Source organism: Podarcis bocagei (assembly GCF_964188305.1).
Source record: "Podarcis bocagei genome assembly, chromosome: 10".
Lineage (NCBI taxonomy): Eukaryota > Metazoa > Chordata > Lepidosauria > Squamata > Lacertidae > Podarcis > Podarcis bocagei.
Genome location: NC_138135.1, coordinates 69,566,496 through 69,588,904, shown reverse-complemented (window position 1 = coordinate 69,588,904; position 22,409 = coordinate 69,566,496). Strand labels below are relative to the sequence as shown.

Sequence of the window (22,409 nt, the reverse complement as noted above, 5' to 3'; positions counted from 1 at the left end):
CTGATCTGTGATAATGATGCATGCTTGCTTACTTGAATAGAGGTGTGTGTGTGTGTGTGTGTGTGTGTGTGTGTGTGTGTGTGTGTAAAGTCTGACATTTAGGTGCGGCAGGAGTTTGGCCCACTTTTGCCTGTGGCATTCCCCAGTTTTGATACTTGGCTCCTGGAAGATTGCCCAAGAAGGACTGTGGGCCTCATGTTTCCAAAGGTCCTCTTTACCTTGGCTTAGAGGTAAAGCAATGCTTTGCAAGCCGAAAATCCCAGTGTCAGTCCCTACAATCTCCACGTAACACTGGGAAGGACCCCAGGCTGAAACTCAGGAGAGCAGTAGACAATTGGCGTAGACCAACCTGATCTGGGTCACTTGATAGGTTGGTGGAATTGTCCACCTGTCAGTCGCCTGCTGTCATATGATGCCAGGTGATTGAAACTTCAAGAGTCTTCCTTTCACAGTCGGAGCTTGAATTCAGCACTTTCTGAATTTGGTGGCTTTTTCTCTTGCCATGCGAGGCAACAGATCAAAGGAAGCAAGTGGCATACTCACCTTGATTCTTCCTTTATGGCTGTGGCTTGAAATCTTTTTGAACTTCCATGGCTGGAACTTTCCTGTGCCTAATGTCATGTGACAGCAGAAGCAGGAAAGATGAGGCTAGTTATACCAGAAATGGCCTTGTGGGCCAACCCCAGAGGGACCTGAAGGCTTGAGGTGTCTCACCACTGGTGTAGACAATACTGAGCTAGATGGACTAATTTTGTAATACCTGAAGGTGCATCAAATTTCCAGATGGATCTTTATACATGTCGTTTATATATGCCCCCTTTTAAAAGCAACATCTTAATCTCTGGATCAAAGAAGAAAAGAAGCTCAACCTAATTCTACCCTCTGTTTCCCAAGTATTCCCTCCTCATGAAGGTTCAGGACAGCTTTGTACATTGCAATGAGAGGGCAGTGCACACATTAGTTGTGTAAAGTGCAAAAACAAGCCCGCAGGGATGCCCTGCAAAAGTCAGGGCAGGAGCATGCATCGCAAGTGTGATAGCAGTGCAACATTTGTGTGCATCTGGTCTACCCACTTTATTGTAACACGTGAAATGGCCTTCAGCATTCAGAAACTTAAGGAATATCCTATATTTGCTTTGGTGGCAGCCTCTGAAAAATCTGTGTGATTGCTGTAGTATTCCCTATATCAGAAATTCCAGTATGAGAGTCCCAGTGTTGGTTATCTTCCTCAAAGCATGCCTTTCAATAACTCTCCAGGTATTTCCATTTTGTTCAGGTGTATCTATGTAAGAAAATAACACAGCTTTACAAACATAAACCCATTCAGCAGATATAGGACTTTTAAACAAACAAGCAAGCAAGCAAACAAACAAACAAACAAACAAACAAACAAACAAACGTGATTAAGACCTTAAGAAAATCCTGGAGTTAATATCAAGCCAGTGTAAATCTCTGTCAATAGAAACTGCAGAAGTGGAGAGCAATGTGGTTGTTATCTCTCCCCTCTTTCCTTTCCCTTGTAGCTGAGTGTGCTCCTCCCATCTCTTCCAGAGAGTAACATGTTTAGTGGAGTCAGAACCAAGGGTTGCTATTCAGGAATGTTCAAAAACGTAACTCTGCTCCAAGTACAGTATGAGCAAGCATGTAATTTTCAGCCTGGGCTATTTTGTGATCCTGACATTTTTCTGCCTGCTTCATGGTGAGATTTCACCAGCTCATGGCAGCATTTCAGCCCTTGCGCGAACAGCCTACCTTCTGTTTAAAAACAGAGCAACTTCTGTTCACTTGACATAGTAAACAATAAACTGTAAAGGATTTCCCCCCCTCCTGCAGTATTAAATATGTAACAATTTGTAAAAGCTGATTGACAGACCCACCAAATGACAGTCAAAAAGGCAAAAAACAAATGAAATGAAATGTTAGAAATGGATTGTGGATGTTAAATGGGGGTGATCAAGACAATTTGGTATAGGGCAGAGTAAATGTTTTCTTTACCTTCCCTGTGCTATTTCCATTTGTGGGGAGGAATCCTTAAAAAACCACACACAACACAACCACGTTATATCTCAAAGCCGAACTATGAAAGGCATCCCTAAAGTTATTTGAAAACTTTTGTGAAAAACTGAAGCATCCTACTTTCACATAAGAAACATGAGATCCCCAGCCTTTCATGAGTTCACCTCCCTGACTCTCACATTGCTTATTGTGAGTGAAAAATTTCAAGAGATATAAGGGTGGTAGTCTCTAAATTGCCATGAGCTTCTTTATATTGCTTTGCTGCTACAGTTATTGCACTGTTATGCAGCCAAACATTTATTATGACATAGCTAATGAAGCACATTAAAGTGAGCAATGTGTTGAAATGATATAGGAAGAATTTACGTGGAAATTCTGGATACGTTTTCCATGTGGCATGTCTGCTGTGTACGGCTTCCAAGAGAAAGTTGGGTACCTGCTTAGAGAAGATCTATTTACTTGACAGCCAACACTCAGTCTCTCTCTCCCCCCTCACCTCCTTGCTTTTTTCTTGGCAAGCAAACAAAAGACCCTGTCAAGCAGCAAGGGGATGCCGTCTGTACTGAGCTGTCTGGCAGACCATTACAAAATGGCCAAAGGATTATTTTGGGGGAAAGGGGGAGAAGAGCGCAGCTTGACATCCTTCCAGCTAAGGTTAGCAACTGCCCAGTGATGAAGGCAAGAGGTCCAAGAAAACCAAATCAACATATATAAATGGGTTGCCTCTGAAACTATGGCGCAGTTGAATAAGCCTGGCCCTTGTGAATTCACTTAATGGCTACAGAAGCTTGTTCTGAGGAGAGGTCCAGAAAAGGATAATTAATTTAAGAAAATAAATCTTATTAAGACAAGCCAAACCGTGACAGCGACATATGTGAACTGTTGCCAGACAAATTCAATTACTCCGGTGACAGCAAAGGTTGCGAGGTTTTTAGCTGGGGCAATCAGAATAAGATCCACTATTTGACTATTGATTCAAAACCCTAAAATGTATTTTATATAACTGACTTTTTATTTCTATTCTTTGTATATTGTATTATTGTTTTATTGCTATGGCCGATGGCTGACACAAATAATGATTCATTCATTCGATCAATCCAATTACTCCAGTGCCATATTTTGCTTTTAATTAAATTATGACTATTACCCCTCTTTCTCATCTGCCAGAGAAAAGTGACAGCTTGTCAGTTCCTGGGTTTTTAATATAGCTCTTTTAAGTAGATAATCTTATTTATTATTGTTGTTGGTGTTATTATTAATTGAATTTATATACCGCCCTATACCCGGAGGTCTCAGGGCAGTTCACAGAACAAAAAAACAAACTTAGGTCCATTACAGAATGTCTAGGAATTGGTTTATTTGGCCCTGTATAACTTGCTGAAATTAATGGCTTTGCTAGGAACTAGCCAATATAAATGTTATTAAAAATAAATTGTGTCCCCCCCCCCTCTGGCTTGGAAGGGGAGCTCAAAGTAGATTGCAGTCTTTAAAAGTATATGTACAGTGGTACCTCGGGTTAATTCGTTCTGGAGGTCCGTTCTTAACCTGAAACTGTTCTTAACCTGAAGCACCACTTTAGCCAATGGGGCCTCCTGCTGCTGCTGTGCCACCGGAGCACGATTTCTGTTCTCATCCTGAAGCAAAGTTCTTAACCTGAAGCACTATTTCTGGGTTAGTGGAGTCTGTAACCTGAAGCGTATGTAACCTGAAGCGTATGTAACCTGATGCGTATGTAACCTGATGCGTATGTAACCTGATGCGTATGTAACCCGAGGTACCACTGTACTTCTTTTAAAATTGTGTTTGTAGAGATGTGAAGACCTGGAAAAGCAACCTGGAAAAATGAGGGTTTGTGTGTATACCGTATTTTTCGCTCTATAAGACGCACCAGACTGCAGGACGCACCTAGTTTTTGGAGGAGGAAAACAAGAAAAAAAACATTCTGAATCTCAGAAGCCAGAACAGCAAGAGGGATCGCTGCGCAGTGAAAGCAGCAATCCCTCTTGCTGTTCTGGCTTCTGGGATAGCTGCGCAGCCTGCATTCGCTCCATAAGACGCACACACATTTCCCTTTACTTTTTAGGAGGGAAAAAGTGAGTCTTATAGAGCAAGAAATACGGTAATTAAAAACAAAAACAACCCCCTCCTTCCCCCCAGGCTTCCTTCATACCTCTTAACCCTTAGTATGCCACCCAGTAACAAACATTCTCTGAGAGGTAACACAATGTAAAAGCCATTGAAAAAACAACAAAAAGCAACAAGCAAAACTTAATCACAATGAAAGCAGGAGAGAGAGAACCACCAAAGGTGTTTGCATGAAGTTTTTCACAAGACTTTCAGCCACATAAGGTGTCACCCATCCAACTACTGCCCCCTGTGTCCCATCCCATCCCATCTTGGAGGGTCTCCTACCTGCAAACTGAGATTATGTGTGTGTGCAAGGAACAGAAGTGAGAAGAAGAGGCAGAAAAGCCCTGCTGTGTTGCAAAATGTTTCCTCTACTTTTCATCCAATCCAATACAAATGAAGCACATTTAAAAAAAAATCAAAATCCACCAACTAGGGATATTTTTTTTTAAAAAAAGAGAACCCTAAATTATTATTTCCTAACTGTGTTTAAAAGGGAGAGGGGAACCTAATATGTGACCTGCTTTATTTAGGAGAGTTATACTCCACTGTTCAGACTGCTGCAATTTGCCAGAGCAGTCAAAACAATGACTGGATATACATACAATGACAATAACAATAAACAATGTTAAAAGGAGCAAAAATAAAACCATATTGCAAGATAAACTTCAGTATTTTGAAGACACTGCGCTCCCACACAATGCCACCCAAGGGAGGAATACAACAAAAAAGACAGAATATACTACTACTACTATTATTCCTCCCCCTACTCCTACTCCTCCATATTTCCTTTAAATAGGAGCAGTGGGGATCTTGGCAGGTATCAAGTGTATGTATGTATGTATGTATGTATGTCTACATGGAGCCCATGGGCACCACATTGGGGACTGAACCCCAAACAGTCAGATTCAGAACCTGATTGATTGTGACCGAATCACTCCTCTGGTGTCACTGAGTCATTCTAAATGTTCTTCCTATGGTGTGAGAACTACTAATAGATTATTAGCAATCATGAGGATGGAAGAATGCCTAAAAGACCACCCTTTGGCTCATTTATGCAACTGTTAGTTCACATATAGCAAGCTGATAGCAAGCTCCGTCTACAAGTGGACGGATGACAGAATAAGGATCTTGGACTTGAGATTTTTCTAACGGCAATTCTTGAAACATTTTGCCTCTCCCAAGTTAATACTGGCATAAATCACAAGAGATGTTTTGTAGAGTAGACTTGTAGAAGGGAGAAATAACTTGCACTATAAGATTACATGAATGTTTATATTGGCACAGTAGACTTCCGTATTGTAAATTTGTTTCCCTACTGGACAGGTTGTCGGAGCGTGCTTTGGTTTTTTAAAAATAAAAACTATTGTTCCCTTAAGAATAGTCATAAATGGTTCTTCCAGTTTCATCATGTACTGCAGGTTTTGCTCAGGACATGTGCTAACTTTGTCTACTTGGAAAGGGATTAAATTGACAATAGTATTATAAATAAACTATTGTATGGGCTGTCATGATGTGTGGTATGATACCTTGTAGTTGTGAAGCTTTTATTGTTGGATCATCTGCACGCTTTCTGCCATTTGTGTGTAAAATTTGGGGGTAAAATTAAGGGAAAGGGAACTGCATTATATTGTTCTAACTCCCAATGTAGGATTGCTCCTAGATGCTTTCAGATTTCCAGTTATTGATAGAAAAATGTAATTCATTACCAGACACAAAGAAGCTGAATTCACAGTCTGTCATCGATCACTGCAGCTGCACAGTCTATGTTTACAGTTCTGGAGAAGTCCAAGTTCATAGAACCATAGAATTGTAGAGTTGGAAGAGGGACCACGAATGTCATCTAGTCTAACCGCCTGCAATGCAGGAATCTTTTACCCAACATAGAGCTCGAACTCGTGACCTTGATATGAAGAGTCTTATGATCTAGCAACTGAGCTAAAACTTCTGCTTGGTGGGTGAAACCCCAGACTTCTTTAAATGTGCTGTTTTACATTCAATCTTAGGTAAATTCAGAATAATTTCTTTTCCTTTTGCGATTGGCATTTGATTCATTATATTATAGATACAAACCACCTAGCTTGTATCAGATTTTGAAATGGTGGTGGCAAGTTTCAAACCACATATTGAAGGCAAATGCATGCAATGAAGTCACTTCCTTTTTTAAAAAACAAACAAACATTTTTATTAGGTTTCCCATTTCAACAATCCAATCAAATCACATTAAATATTCCAAATTATACATATACATATCAATTAATCCAAATATTCTGCCAAATTATAAATTTTTTGTTGGTACTTCCCATGCTTCAAGTTCAGGGGGGCTCTGATCATCTCACATCTCTGCTGCTTTTGATAGTCATTTCTAATAGTTCCTTTAAATCTTCCTGTTGTTTTCCTTCTTTCACGGCCTCTGAGTTGTTTCCACAAGCGAGTTGAAGTAAAATGATGTGTTTCTGTGTGGATTTTATGTGTATGATACCCCTCTGTCCAGGCAGCATCCCCTCACACTCTGGTATTTCTGCTGAATCAATCCCAAAATCTTTTCGCTGCTGGCAGCCGCCATCTTCTCTCAATTCCGCAATGAAGTCACTTCCAATAGTTTTTCACAAAAAGGAGCCACTGGGAGCTGAAATTTTTGAGTGAAAGCATGGTTACACACACACACACACACACACACACACACACACACACACACGTGGTAGTCCTAAGCAGAATTATAGCCTACTGAAGTTGTGTCTTAAATAAAAAACATACAGTGGTACCTCGGGTTACATACGCTTCAGGTTACAGACTCCGCTAACCCAGAAATAGTGCTTCAGGTTAAGAACTTTGCTTCAGGACGAGAACAGAAATCATGCTCTGGCGGCGCAGCGGCAGCGGAAGGCCCCATTAGCTAAAGTGGTGCTTCAGGTTAAGAACAGTTTCAGGTTAAGTACGGACCTCTGGAACGAATTAAGTACTTAACCTAAGGTACCACTGTACTTGTGTATGACAAGTTGTTTGCCCAGAAGTTACCATGAATTCCAGTTGGGTTCTTGTGGAAACAAGTAACTTTCTAAATGGTAGCAAAAAAAAGAAAGAAAGAAAGAAAGAAAGAAAAGTCTTATGCTCATATTTGGGTTAACGTCTGTTAGGATTTTCACAAATAATGAGAAAACTAGGTTGTCGTTTTTGTGCTGCTTGGGAGATGAAACAGGCCCTTGTTATCTTAGTGCTACACCATATAATCCAAGCTAGAATAACCTCCTCTTAAACTATTGAGCATCTGGGGTCTACTTGTTTTAAAAAACAAACAAAAATAATTTGTTTTTACTCCGCCGTGGGGCAAAGGCTTTTAAAATTAAATTGAAATAATCTCCCTTCTATTCTTGTTACCACAGTAGGTCTATTCAAGTCAATGTTGTTATCTTTGGCAGGCTCCTGCGGTTCAAAAATAATGTGGATATATTAGGCCTGATTGTCCTCTGTTCTGCCATGGTTTCTTTCTTTGGCTGATTTTTGTAAGTTATTAATTACCGGTTATATGCCGGTTCACTCAGAAATCCCACTGAGTTCAATAGGGATTACTCATGAGAAAACGTAAATGGGGCTGTAATCTTAGAATACAACCAGGCCAGGGACGCGGACTTAGAAAAAATATTGGGGGGGCCCCGGGAAAGCTCATGAATAATAAATAAGCTCATGAATATGCAAATAAAGTGGCTCCGGCCCTAAATAGGGCAAGCCACGCCCCCCAGCCAGCCGATTGGCTGGCTGGGAGGTGTGGCCAGTCGGGATTTCCGGCAGTGCCTCCGATTAGGGCGCGCGGCTGGCTGGCTGGCGAAGGAGCAGGTGAGGAGGAGGCGGGGGACGGCGGCGGCGCTCTGCTGAAAGGGCGCCCGCCCGAGATTATTGGGGGGGCTGAGCCCCCCCAAAAAAATTTTTGAGGGGGCTCGAGCCCCCTCAAGCCCCATGGAGTCGGCGCCTATGAACCAGGCCAACTTGAGACGGAGAAAGTCACCTTGGAGACTTGAGTACCACTGGTACAGCAGAAAGGGTGTTTGTTTTTGTCCTTAAATGTTAAGTAGATAGTTCTTTCCATTGTTGCAGGTGAGCAGTGAGTATTCTGCGCGACTTCAGTCCCTCTTGGGCATATCTGATTTAAATTTATTGGGGGACTCTTGAAATAAGAAGCGTTAAGTTGTGTTCTGTTCCAGTGATGTAATATTTGGCATTTTATTTCTCCTCCTTCTCCAACCCCCGCCCCCCACCCCAGAATCAGACCTCAACTAGCCAAAGAAAAGATTGAAGGATGCCATATCTGCACATCTGTCACACCTGGAGAACCTCAAGTGTTCCTGGGAAAAGATAAAGCCTTCACCTTTGATTATGTATTTGATATTGAATCCCAGCAAGAAGAAATCTATATAGAGTGCATAGAAAAACTGATTGAAGGCTGCTTTGAAGGATACAATGCTACCGTGTTTGCTTATGGGCAGGTAAACTTTACGAACGTTTCAAAATTAATTGTTTGCTTTTCAGAGAATCTGTCAGATGGCTGTTGCGGCTGCTCGAGAGTCAGCAGGCAGGACTCCAAACCCATATTTTACAGGTTTTATTTTGGCGCAAACTATTTACAGTGACGCGGGTGGTGCTGTGGGTTAAACCACAGAGCCTAGGACTTGCTGATCAGAAGGTCGGCAGTTCGAAACCCCGCGACGGGGTGAGCTCCCGTTGCTCGGTCCCTGCTCCTGCCAACCTAGCAGTTCGAAAGCACATCAAAGTGCAAGTAGATAAACAGGTACCGCTCCGGCGGGAAGGTAAACTGCTTTTCCGTGCACTACTCTGGTTCACTAGAAGCAGCTTAGTCATGCTGGCCACATGACCCGGAAGCTGTACGCCGGCTCCCTCGGCCAGTAAAGTGAAATGAGCGCCGCAACCCCAGAGTCGGCCACAACTGGACCTAATGGTCAGGGGTCCCTTTACCTTTACCTTTATTTACAGTGAAGAGCCCCGAAGCTCATGTCTGGCTCAATCGCTAGCAGAATCCGGGAGTGGTCTTTTTTTTTGGACTTCCCCCAACCTTCCCCTTCCCTCTTTGCACCTTAGGCTACTGCGCAGAGTGGGTGATGGCAAGGGCGTGTTTCCCTCCTGTCCGCCTTGCCCAGGAGCGGTGTTAAGGCTCCCACAAACATCCTCTGGTCCTTGCACCTCTTCCCCACTAGAGGTGGGGCTTTCCTCCTCCCCGGAAGAGGAACTGCTTCGCAAGATTTTCGGAGGCTCCCTGTAACACAACAGCCCTTCTATTCCTCGCCTCTAAGCTGATGGCAGTTCCCTGACAGAATCCAAACAATGTTCTGATTTAAAAAAAATAATAAAGCTGCTCATAAGGAGTATTTGTAATAATTCAAGCAGGTATGCTTGAATTTCACCTTTTAGTAGAGGTGAAAACAAGTAGATTTCAACATGGGAAAATTATCAAGATTTCAAGGCTCATTTTTGGGTATATTAAAACGGTGGTGTATTTTTAAACAGGTGCAGAGCAGTACATTTGAGGCAGAAGGTGCTCAGAAGTGCAATCCTTCAGCTTGAATTACAGTGGCCTTGAATTCTAATAGGTTTGTTCAAAAGAGGATGTGTCCAGCTCAGATTGGACTTTCCTCTTCACTTTTGTCCCTCCTCTCCCCATTTGGCATAAACGCTGTTTCAATATAGCCAGGGATTCTGAGAGCATTTTAGTATCTGGAGTTGCCACAAGTTAGCCACTCCTGCTCAAATGACTTGACTGATGGTTATCTCTACTATCAACATTGGGATATCAAGTTGTGTTCTTTTTATCATTTCTTCCCGGCAGTCTCCTAAACATCCAGGCACTGACCAGGCAGATACACATTTGTCATTAATTAAATGTGTATACCACCCTTTATCTGAAGACCACAGGGCGGTTCAGTACAAAACGAGAGCTCAAAATACATAATAAAACAAAAACAAGTTATGAGTTTTCCTCCCAGGGGTTTTAAATTAGTTCCCAGTGTTTTGGTTCCAGTACTGCTTGGGAACTGCTAGTGTAGGGCGGGCAGGCAGCCACATGTTGCCTAAGCAACTGTGTTGTTCTTTTGTTTGATCCTGATGCTTTGACACCTGATAGACTACTAGAATGAGGAGAAGGTGAGTTTGGAGTTCCAGTGGGTGGCTGCCTTCTTAGAGCATTATCTTCCTGCAGTATGTTACTTAACACACCCTTTTCTTCATTTTAAGTTTAGCATGACATAATCTACCTAATAACCCAGTTTTCCTTTTTCTTTTTAACCACTGCAAAACATTGGAAAATGTGTTTTATGGATAGGAAGCGAGTCTAATCCTGCTTCAGCTAGCAGGACTCCTGGAATATCACCCCTTGTTTCCTGGGGGGCAGGCGGTGGTGGTTTAGATCCTCATCTCCATTCACTATGCATTTCTGCAGTCCAGATATTTTTATGCCATCCAAGTGCTGTAGAGATCTTACTTTTTTCTTGAGACAACCTAGAAAGTTGTAAAGTGAGCTGCTGGAGTCAGAAGTCTTTTTGATCAGCAATAGAGTGTTTTTCGTGTTATTTGACCCTAGGTTAAGATGTATATAATAAACATTATTTAGTTGCATATTAATGCTGTTTGGTCTTTTAAATTTAGACAGGAGCCGGTAAAACATACACAATGGGGACCGGATTTGATGTTAACATAATGGAAGAGGAACAGGGCATTATACCACGAGCTGTAAAACACCTGTATAAATGTATTGAAGGAAAAACGCATGCAGCTATTCAACAAGGGGTTCCACCTCCAGAATTTAAAGTGAATGCTCAGTTCTTAGAGGTAAGCTTTCACAGTAATAATTATTTCCCCCATGTAGCAAAGATATTGGGGCATCCTAATCACAACATATTCAATTTTGATTGGCAAGGAGGTAAATTTTAAATCTGTTTTGTCAACATACAATTTAAATATTGCAGAAAACCCAATGGAGTGAATTGTGGCAATATGTTTATTATTGTTTATTATGTAATTTAGGCAGGAAGAATGGCAGGGAAGTTGAGATTTGCTTATCTTACGTTAGAAATCTATGTTTTGGAACATCGTGTTGCAAACTATTTAACACCCACACTAGGGTGGAGAGAGAGGACGTTTTGCCCTTTTCACTAAAGCTCAGATGATTTATGACGCCTGATTCAAAGCTTAGGAAACATGTTTTATTAATTGAGGTCAGTAAGATGCTTGGTGTTGTTGAATGAGGCCAATGAACTGTGTTTGCCACTTTTACATTTGCAGTTCTAATGGGAGTTATTTTTAAAATGCCCTTCTGAGTTAGGGTTTAGCAACAGCAGGGTAACCAAGTTACAGGTGCTTGAATTCCGACGCAGGTAATTATCGCTGGACTGCTGTTGGCATTTCTGCCAGAATATTAACCAAATACATTATGGAGTTGGACTAGTCTATACCTGTTGCTCTTGACCTAAGGGCACTGGATTTAAGCTTTCTGGCTAATATTTGTCCAGAGGAACAAATCGCAAACTGCACAGTATAAAGGCAGCCCCTTAGTTCCCCTTAATTTGGACTTTGTTTTCCGAACTCTTTGATAGTTAAACAGTTGCTCCCCCCCCCCCCCGGGTCCTGATAGTTTGTAAGCAAAACAAAGCCATTTTTAGTGACTTTGGACTTCCAGTGCATCTTCAGCTGATAATTATAGAATGTTTATACTTACTATTTCCAAAAATAGATTCTATGTATTTTAACAAAAACGTCTGTCATAAAGTGTTTCTGTGATATATTTTAAAATACAGAAAGAGAGGTGCAAATCACTTTGTCCAGAAAAACAAGCCTTGGAGGAGTGCTTAACTTTTTTTCATTTAAAAAAGCATTTACAGTGCTGCCAATTTTTTTTTTTTTAAAAAAAGAGGCACTCTTCATAGAAATATGGGCAAAAAAGGAAGAAGATGAAGTTGTGTCCCTATCAGTAGCTAACAGGTCTGACAAGTTTAAGTGCTAGTTAGATGATATAATGAGTGATGCAATCTCTTTACTTCTAGGAACCACGTATCTGTAAAACAATATCCTCTTTCACCATAAAACACTAAATATATCCAAGCTTTCAGTTTTTAGATACTTTTCATTGCATTGACAGATTAAACTGGTGCCAGCTAATTATGCAGTATAAAACCTGCTGAATCGTGTTTTCAATATTGCCTTAGAACTGCTAATTGGAAGAATCCCAAAATCAAAGTGATCTTTCAAGTGTCTCATTCCGTTGTGTGGAAGGTCCTGGTCTGCATGTAACATGCATGGCCAATCTGCTTGTTGAAAGTCAGAACAAGATTGCATTAAATGCCTCTCTGAGGGTTAGCGAATAAACATTGGCCAGGAACCTTGTTCCGTTATGCAGTCGGTGTGTGGTTATGGAAATTCTCCTCCTGCTTCATTTCCCATGCAAAGGCCCAGAAGAGCATTTGCATCCTTGCACCGTTCTCTGGGGAACATGCATACTGTGTTTATAGAAAGCTTCAAGAGTGCAAAGGAACTGAAGATTCCTCACTGAAAGCATTAGTCATGCTGGCCACATGACCCGGAAGCTGTACACCGGCTCCCTCGGCCAGTAAAGCAAGATGAGCGCCACAACCCCAGAGTCGTCCACAACTGGACCTAGTGGTCAGGGGTCCCTTTACCTTTACCGTGCCTCATTGTGACCACAATATTGTTCTGACGTTGTTTCCTCCCTTGCCCTTAAAGAGGGTTTAGCTCTCACGGTCAGATACTATCCTGCATTCAAATCAATGTGGCTTCCCATGTTCAATTTGGTTATTTCTCAGGTAAGAGGTAGAGAGAGCAACATGGAAGCAAACCTCTGCCCCCTCACCCCCAATACTACTGTGGGTCAAGTGTAATACAGTGGTACCTCAGGATACATATGCTTCAGGTTACATACGCTTCAGGTTACAGACTCCGCTAACCCAGAAATAGTGCTTCAGGTTAAGAACTTTGCTTCAGGATGAAAACAGAAATCGTGCTCCGGCGGCGCAGCAACAGCAGAAGGCCCCATAGCTAAAGTGGTGCTTCAGGTTAAGAACAGTTTCAGGTTAAGAACAGACCTCCGGAATGAATTAAGTACTTAACCCGAGGTACTACTGTATCTTAATAGGTCCTGTATTTTTTTGGAAATTTGGCTCTACCAAACTTTTACCAGTTGTTTCAGAGTGAGTCTGGGAAAACTGGAGATGGGAGACACTTATAGAATAAAAATGGAGAGAAATGTGGAATAGTGCAACTTGCTCCCTGTTCTGCATTGAGAAGCAACCTTTTGCAGATAAGCAAAACGCTCAAGAAATTTGAGGGACAAATGTGATGATACCCCAGACTTGGGCAGGAGCTATGGCACCAACACCCTCCCACCCACCCCTTACTTGCTATGGGTGGTAGTCAATGCTACTCAGAGTAGACCCACTGATGTCAATGGATGTGACTAACTTACGTTAATTGATTTCAGTTGGTCTATTCTGTGTAGGATTTACTTAAATATAAGCCTGTGTCATTTTCTAAGTACTGCTCAGCCTGCTGTAACATAGCATATCCTTCTCCTGCTCACAATGTCCTGAACTATTTTCTGTAATTCCATTAGTAAGCTTTGTCATTGTTGGCCAGTCATGTTTCTGGAGAATGACTATACCCAGCAGCCATGATAGGGAAAACTGTGTCTTAATTATTTTGGTCAAACCACAGTACATCTTGAATTTTGTGTTAATTATATTTTCCTTGCTGATGTTGGCCTCTTTTCTTCTTTCAAATTAGCTTTACAATGAAGAAGTCCTTGATCTCTTCGACACAACGCGTGACATGGATTCAAAGAACAAAAAATCAAACATAAAAATCCACGAAGATTCAGCGGGTGGAATATACACGGTGGGGGTCACAACACGGACTGTAAATTCAGAATCTGAGGTAATATTTTTATTCTCAATGAAAATGAGATGGCTTTTGTAAAACATACTACTCTGTGTGTGTGTGTGTGTGTGTGTGTGTGTGTATCTATTTTTCAACATAGATACAGATATAGATATTCTTCCTTTCCACTCAGGAGCTCAAGACAGCAGGCATGATTTCGCCCTCCCTCTTCCCTATCTGTTATGTACTGAAGTTCTCACCCTGGGCCAGCAGGGGGATACTGTAGAGTAGTTATGCAAATAAGGGATCAAAAGTGACGTTCAGTGATTGGATAGTTTTAGAAAATTGTTACAGTTACGTTGTACTGGAGCTCTATATAAGCAGACTGACTGAACCCTTCAGTTTAGTTCTGTTCTGGCCTGTGCATAAACAAGAGCTGTTTGAAGAATCACTGTGTCGTCTGATATGTTCACCCACAACTTAACACTATCCAAGAACAGGCTTAGTAATACAGTACAGGTGACTCCCCACTTACACGGGGGTTACATTCTAGGCCCCCGCACACATAAGTGAAAGAGATAAAAGGCAGGCATAATTGCTGCTATCTTTGATTTGTAAGATGGGGGTGGAGACGCTCCTTCAGGTATACTGGACCGAGGCCGTTTAGGGCTTTAAAGGTCAGCATCAGCACTTTGAATTGTGCTCGGAAACGTACTGGGAGCCAATGTAGGTCTTTCAAGACCAGTGTATGTGTGTAGGTTTAATTTCAGCCATATATCCTTTTCCCCACCATTTTTACAGATGATGCAATGTTTGAAGCTGGGCGCTTTATCTCGAACCACTGCCAGCACTCAGATGAATGTTCAGAGCTCACGTTCACATGCCATCTTCACTGTCCACTTGTGTCAAACGAGAGTTTGCCCTCCAATTGATGCAGTATGTATTATGCTATTTTTGTCTTGAAAAAATCAATAACACTGCAGTGTGTATGTGTGTGTACCTGGAGGAATATCTTGTATTAGAGTAATAGCCGAAACTGATTTTCTTGGTCCACCTTCTTAAGTTATACTGCTTGGTGTGGGAATTGTTGCAGTGTGATGTTAGAATGGTGGCTCATGCCACCATTGCCCTTTTCGTATGGAAGAAGAATTTGGCTTTGATATCCCGCTTTATCACTACCCGAAGGAGTCTCAAAGCGGCTAACATTCTTCTTTCCCTTCCTCCCCCACAACAAACACTCTGTGAGGTGAGTGGAGCTTCGAGATTTCAAAGAAGTGTGACTGGCCCAAGGTCACCCATCAGCTGCATGTGGAGGAGCGGAGACGCGAACCCGGTTCACCAGATTACAAATCTACTGCTCTTAACCACTACACCACACTGGCTCTCCTGGAGATGCAATATTGTATTTTGTATGCCATATTGGCTCTTTCCATATAGCCCATGGCCTCTCAAGGATTCTGTTGGTACAAGAAAGAAACAGCAGTATTGCAGTAATAAGATACGAGGCCTAAGTAATTCAAAGGTCCACCTACGTTTAGACAGCGTTGCCATCCTTCCATTTATAATATTTAAATAATTTACACTTAAAATCAAATTGATTGAGATGTCCACCTGTTCCCATAGCAACAGATCTCCCTTGGTTGCTACAGGCCTCAACCATCCTGCACTGTAGGTCTTGGGTCTAAAAAACTCAAATATTTGACAGTTACATTCCCAAATATTGTGGGATTAGAGTTTAGTTCTGTTGGGGAAGTTGAAAGTGCGTTTAAAGTTGTGTGTGTTTGTATAAGCTGTGGGGGATATCTCTGTAAGGAAAGTATATTTACACTTAAAACTTCCATAGCCTAAAGCTTAGTGCACTGAGAAATAATTGGGCCCTTGTCCTTGATGTGTGTGGTGTCTTAATAGGAGTTCTAAAGGTTCTAAATACTATATTATAAAATGTTATGTTAGGAATTGGCAAGTACAGAACACTTTTGTTTTAAATTACAAACATTGTGACCATGAGCGGTATCAGTCCTTCAGTGTTTCAGCTTCCTTTTTAAAAGCGATTTAATTTGATTTGAAAACATGCGAAGTATGCTTATTAGAAGGATTTGCTTCGCTTCCAAAATATATTATCCATCCATGCATGTAGGCATATGTTTGAAGATGTGAACCTTGGTTTTAATTGGCTTTAAAATAGAAAGTATGCATTTAAAATGAAAATGGGGTGGTCACAGGAGCGGAAAGCCTTTGACTTGCTTTCTGCTGAGTTAACAGAAAAGAAAGAAAGCTCTTTGCCATTATGAACATATTTTTCTCAAGCACTTTTGTTTATATACTGGAAATGTTTCAGCTACGTGAAAACTGTAGTGTGCTTATGACGACAGATGTCAGGATAATTTATATTTTTGTCATTTATCCTCTTGAGTTCTGTACAAAAATCCTTTCACTTACAGAAAAATAATTCATGCTAATAACAAATGTTTGCTAAAAATTTCGTTGTCAGTGGCAAGATTGTAGATTCTGAAACCTATTAATTGTTATGTAGAAGTGGTTTATGAGGTTATACTTTTATTGCCTGGAATTTGATCCTTCTCTTCTGCAACATTCATGAACAACTCACATTCCCCCCCTCTACTGGTAGCTGGAAATATTACAGGGTCTCTTTTTCCTAAGGATGGAATTTTTTTAAGAGTTGAAGGTGGTTTGGAAGAGTCCCGCAGTTGCTTCACATGCAGTAGACATTATAGCTTTTTGAATAATAATAATAATAATAAATTTTATTTATATCCCGCCCTCCCCAGCCGAAGCCGGGCTCAGGGCGGCTAACAACAATCAAATAATCAGTCAAATAATCACACAATCTAAAAATATTTCATTATAAAAATTAATTAAATCAAATTAATGGCAACCAATTAAGCAAAATTCTGTGCAAAAACTTATTTACCCAGAGGCAAGAGTGGATCACATGTGCAAACTGTAAAAAATATTTTAAATGTAAACCTTCAGCTTAATATATGGCTCTTGCTTAGGACTCCGGTTAATGAGGATAATAGCTTCTTTATTCTAGTTTATCATCTAGTGAATGCTGTCTGTAATTCTCTGGGAGCAGGCGGAAGCATAGAGGCAGTTGTATTTTTTTCCCTGCCTCCATTTCCCTGTCTCTTCTTCTGCAGAGATTTCTAAAACTTGCTTTCCTAAAGAGGATTTTGATGGGCCCACATTTGCTGTTCTTTTTGCCCTGCGTTGCTGGGAGCATGGCTTAAATAGGGAGAGGCAGTTTGTTGGTCTTTAAAAACACGTCGCTCTCTTTGCAGCCTCACCGGTCTTCTTTCTTCACCACAGGACAACATGACAGATAACAGAATGATATCGGAGTCATCTCAGCTAAATGAGTTTGAAACCCTTACTGCTAAGTTTCATTTTGTGGATTTGGCAGGGTCCGAACGATTGAAGCGCACAGGGGCCACTGGGGAGAGAGCAAAAGAAGGCATTTCCATCAATTGCGGACTAGTAAGTACTACCTTGACAGCATTTTGATCCTCCTTGTTTCCTAAAATCATTACATACCACCTTTCATTACATAAGAAATACCAAGGCAGTTCACCAGGCAGTAAGAAGGAGCGTCTCCATCCCCATCATTCTGCCCGGACACTGAGGTCCAGCGCCGAGGGCCTTCTGGTGGTTCCCTCGCTGCGAGAAGCCAAGTTTCAGGGAACCAAGCAGAGGGCCTTCTCGGTAGTGGCACCCGCCCTGTGAAACGCCCTCCCATCAGATGCCAAGGAAATAAACAACTACAGTGGTACCTCGGGTTACATACGCTTCAGGTTACATACGCTTCAGGTTACAGGCTCCACTAACCCAGAAATATTACCTCGGGTTAAGAACTTTGCTTCAGGATGAGAACAGAAATCGTGCAGCAGCAGTGCACTGGCAGCAGGAGGCCCCATCAGCTAAAGTGGTGCTTCAGGTTAAGAACAGTTTCAGGTTAAGTACGGACCTCCGGAACGAATTAAGTACTTAACCCGAGGTACCACTGTATCTGACTTTTAGAAGACATCTGAAGGCAGCCCTGTTTAGGGAAGTTTTGAATGTGTGACATTTTAATGTATTTTTAATCTTTGTTGGAAGCCACCCAGAGTGGCTGGGGAAACCCAGCTGGATGGGCAGGGTAGAAATAAATTATTATTATTATTATTATTATTATTATTATTATTATTATTATTATTATTATTAATTTATTGTTAAGACAATGGGGGGGAATACAACAATAAAATCCATAATGGCAAAACAGGAGTTAAAATAGCAATATCATTTACAGTAGGCAGAAATGCCAGGAACTGATATTAATGGTCAGGAAATACCCAGGTAAAATAGGTACATTTTTAATGGAAGAGCCCCAGAGTTAGTGCCAACCTGTTTTCCAAAGGGAGCAAATTCAACATGGTAGGCACCAGCGTGGAGAAATTCCTTCTCTGTACCACAGTGAGATAGATGTCTGCAAGCCATGTCATGTTTAATAGGGCCTCCCTCAGCTGTTTATGGCCTCGTAAGCCAATACTAAAACCTTAAAAGAATCCCTGAGGCAGAAATATACTTAATGCACAGGAGCAAGGATTGCAGCGCTTGGGTCACATTCTTGCCAATTATTTCAAAGCTATGTGGGGGATGTAACTAGTCAACTGTGGCTAGTTTTTAAATGTTTGTCCCACTTTTTAATGTTTGTCCCACTGTTTGCATTCTACCACCATGCCATTACAAACGAGCAGCTCTTTAAATGTGCCACGGGACTCTTCATTTAGTTGTTGCAGTTTAGCCCGGCCGTCATGTCCCTATAATTGAGATAGTTGATGAAACAGGAATTGCTTCCCTACGGTAAAATAGCTGTACTGCAATATAGTGGCTATAAACACTGCATTGTCATAAACGTTGACTTTGACTTGCTATTGGAGCTAGCGACATTACACTGTCTGACACTGGAGCAAAAAATGTTGATATTAAATTATACTTGGTTTTTTTGGGTTGTTGCTTTTTTACAAAAGTAAGCCTGAAAGATATTCTAGAGCCGACTCTGTACTGGGGAAAACGGTTCTGTACATGATTACCTTGCCTGGGATGCAAAGATGGATGCATTCCATTTGCAGGAGAGAACTGTGTGAAGCTTCCCTGGCAGTTTCCCTTGCATCGAGTCTTGTGACTAAACGGGCAACTCATTTCTAAAATAGAACAATGGCTTGCGTCTTTGACAGTGAAAGCTACCGCAGTGGAAAAGGACAAAGTATAGTTCTGCTGACTGTACTGTTCTCTCCCTCACATTTTCTGACTCTGCACAATGCTGCTGATTCTGATTGTGTCAATACTTATGTGTGTTTTTGGGTGGTGCTGGTTTTTTGGGGCAGAATTTTATTAAAACAAATGTTGCATATTTTATAGCTGGCGTTGGGCAACGTAATAAGTGCACTGGGAGATAAGAGCAAGAGGGTCACTCACGTACCATACAGAGATTCAAAATTAACACGGCTGTTGCAAGACTCCCTTGGAGGAAACAGGTACAAGCAATTTTTTTTTATTTAAAACCATGTTTGAAAGAGACGTCACAAGAATTTTGATTAATTTGCTGTTGATGGAACTAAAGTGTATTAGAATACAATAAAATAAGAACCACACTGGTGCTCCCGCTCTCTCTCTCTTGCTTTCGCTTTCGTATAGCTGAGCTGAATTAATAGAATTGGTTTTTCTGCCTCAGCAGAGAAAACACGGTAGCACAATTCATCTTTTTGCTCTGGGTTGCCTGGAAAATGATGCAGCCCCATAAATAAAAGAGGAAATTACCACTCACCCCTTATAAAATCCAGTAGCACGGACAGAAAAAACTCACAAGGGAAAACAAACTAATGTAGAGCACAAGTAAATGATCTGTTTGATAGGAATACTTACTCTGAACCCTTTTAGAGAGACGGTAATGCAGTTAAGCTTCATTTGGATGAAAGCTTAAGGGAGTGGTTTTCCAGTAAAGGCTTCAAAAACAAGGCCATTTAGAAGTCAAGAGTTTCCTTGAATTTGTTGTGCTGTAGAACTCTAACACTTGCAACTTAATGAAAAAATGTGCAGTTGAGAATCCTCAACTCAGCCAGTTTATTAAAGAGTTAGTAAGCTTTGCCACAGGAATAGCACGGGAATTCTCCTGTGGGAATACCTACTGTATACTTTCCCCCTTAATTTTGATCCCATCCTCCCATTACATCCTCCTGCAACTTCCAGATTCTTTACCATCTTGGTTGCCCTCCTCTGCACACATTCCAGCTTGTCAATGGTCTTCTTAAATTGTGGTGCCCAGAACTGGACATAGTAATCCAGGTGTGGTCTGACCAAGGCAGAATAGAGCAGGGCTCTTCACTTCCCTTAATAGGGACACTATACTTCCGTTGATGCAGCCATGCCCCTACACAGCCATGCTCCTTCTGATACTGTACAATAATCTTACAGTTGTGCAGTAATAACAATTAGGGATGCATTGCAACATTCAGTGTTGATCTGTGTGTTACCTTTCAGCCAGATCTGCTGTTTTCTGTGCACATACATGGGCAAATGATTTGTAGCATCTTCTTTCAGATAGTGTTTTCCATTAGGTTCCATTGGACGTAACAGAACTTGCAAACCATTATCTTGAAACTGAAGCTCCCTTGTGTTTTCACCGTTCTTAATTGCTTAGTTTTGGAGCATATAGTGGCTTAAAAGCTCCCCTTTCATTCTCATTGGGTCACTCTCGGATTTGCAGACGAGGGGCCCTGCTGCAGAAATATTAACAGGTCCACACTATCGCTACACACCACTGATTGTACAAGCAGCCTCCTGCCTGTTCAATCTTTGGCTCCAACCCAATGGCTCCAGTGAAGTGAAACTATGCACATGCTTGTGATTTCTTATTTTTGCACTGTAGCCACTGAAAGAGCAAGCTGCTTTTGAAAGATAGCTGTTCAGTTCAGCAGTGCAGGTGTCTTTGGCGGACATGAAAATAAGTACATTGCTGTGCTAAACCTTATTCATGCATCTAAATCGGCTGAATATTGACCACATTCTATTGGTATACACTGCAAAGAAGCCGAATCTAAAATAACCCTCAGACGTACTACTGTATTCAGAATACAAATAAGCATTGACGTTATAGAAGCCTATTTGATTATTATTTTTTAAACCATAAATGCAGAGTGAAAGTATTTAAAATAAAGGCAAGAAGACAGTCTCTGTTTCAGAGACTGTAACTTTCAATGAGACAAATTCATGGTGTTGTGTAATAATTCAGATGGGTAACAATATTTTATTCATTCCTTAGTTAAGCTATACAGTGGTGCCCCGCAAGACGAATGCCTCGCAAGATGGAAAACTCGCTAGACGAAAGAGTTTTCCGTTTTGGAGGTGCTTCGCAAAACGAATTTCCTATGGGCTTGCTTCGCAAGACGACAATGTCTTGCGAGTTCCTGCTGGTTTTTCCCCTCCCCCCCTTTTTCTAAGCCGCTAAGCCGCTTATCAGATGATCCGATCAGCAGATAAGCCGCTAAAAGCCGCTAATAGCGCTAATCTGCTAATCCGTCAATGGGCTTGCTTCGCAAGACGAAAAAACCGCTAGACGAAGAGAATCACGGAACGGATTCTTTTCGTCTTGCGAGGCACCACTGTAGTATATTTTTGCTGGAGAGGAGGGTGGAGGATGCTGGGAAAGGTCACAACTTACTATTCAGTGATAGCGACAAAATGAATTGCAGTGTAAGCAAAAAATAAAAATCAGAGAGACATAATAGCAGGGGCGGGGCGGCGGCAGGCGGACTAGAACAAACAAAAGATCTTGTGGAAACGTATTGGTGACTAATTCCACAAGGTGGCATTTCCACACATAATTATGCACTTTCATTTGGGCCCTTTGTAATCTGCTAAAATTGAAGAGCATTTTAATGGTCAGCACTTTGCATTATGTACAAACTGACATAATATTATTCTTGTGTTTTGTTCTCAGCCCAGTTAACGTTCTAAGAGTTAACCTACTGCTGCCCATATGGTGTTTTGCTAAGTACTGTATTTTTTGCTCTATAAGACTCACTTTTCCCCTCCTAAAAAGTAAGGGGAAATGTGTGTGTGTCTTATGGAGCGAATGCAGGCTGCGCAGCTATCCCAGAAGCCAGAACAGCAAGAGGGATCGCTGCTTTCACTACGCAGCGATCGTTCTTGCTGTTCTGGCTTCTGAGATTCAGAATATATTTTTTCTTGTTTTCCTCCTCCAAAAACTAGGTGCATCTTGTGGTCTGGTGCGTCTTATAGAGCGAAAAATACGGGTATATTCACTTCATTGCTTGGAGCTTCTTGCAGATATGCCTGTGTTTAAAATATTTTGATAG

At 41.4% G+C, this 22,409-nt stretch overlaps 1 protein-coding gene across 9 annotated transcripts in view; it reads left to right on the top strand.

Annotated features, from left to right (window-relative positions):
- Nucleotides 1-22,409, top strand: part of KIF21A (kinesin family member 21A) — a 96,583-nt gene that overhangs the window by 21,062 nt on the left and 53,112 nt on the right. For all 9 annotated transcript variants that reach the window (XM_081211403.1, XM_081211401.1, XM_081211400.1 and 6 more), the window contains exons 2-7: nucleotides 8,402-8,624; nucleotides 10,795-10,977; nucleotides 13,942-14,091; nucleotides 14,836-14,970; nucleotides 17,365-17,532; nucleotides 19,453-19,568. In XM_081211403.1, coding sequence (XP_081067529.1) covers nucleotides 8,402-8,624; nucleotides 10,795-10,977; nucleotides 13,942-14,091; nucleotides 14,836-14,970; nucleotides 17,365-17,532; nucleotides 19,453-19,568 — 975 coding nt within the window. The remainder of the gene's footprint in view (nucleotides 1-8,401; nucleotides 8,625-10,794; nucleotides 10,978-13,941; nucleotides 14,092-14,835; nucleotides 14,971-17,364; nucleotides 17,533-19,452; nucleotides 19,569-22,409) is intronic.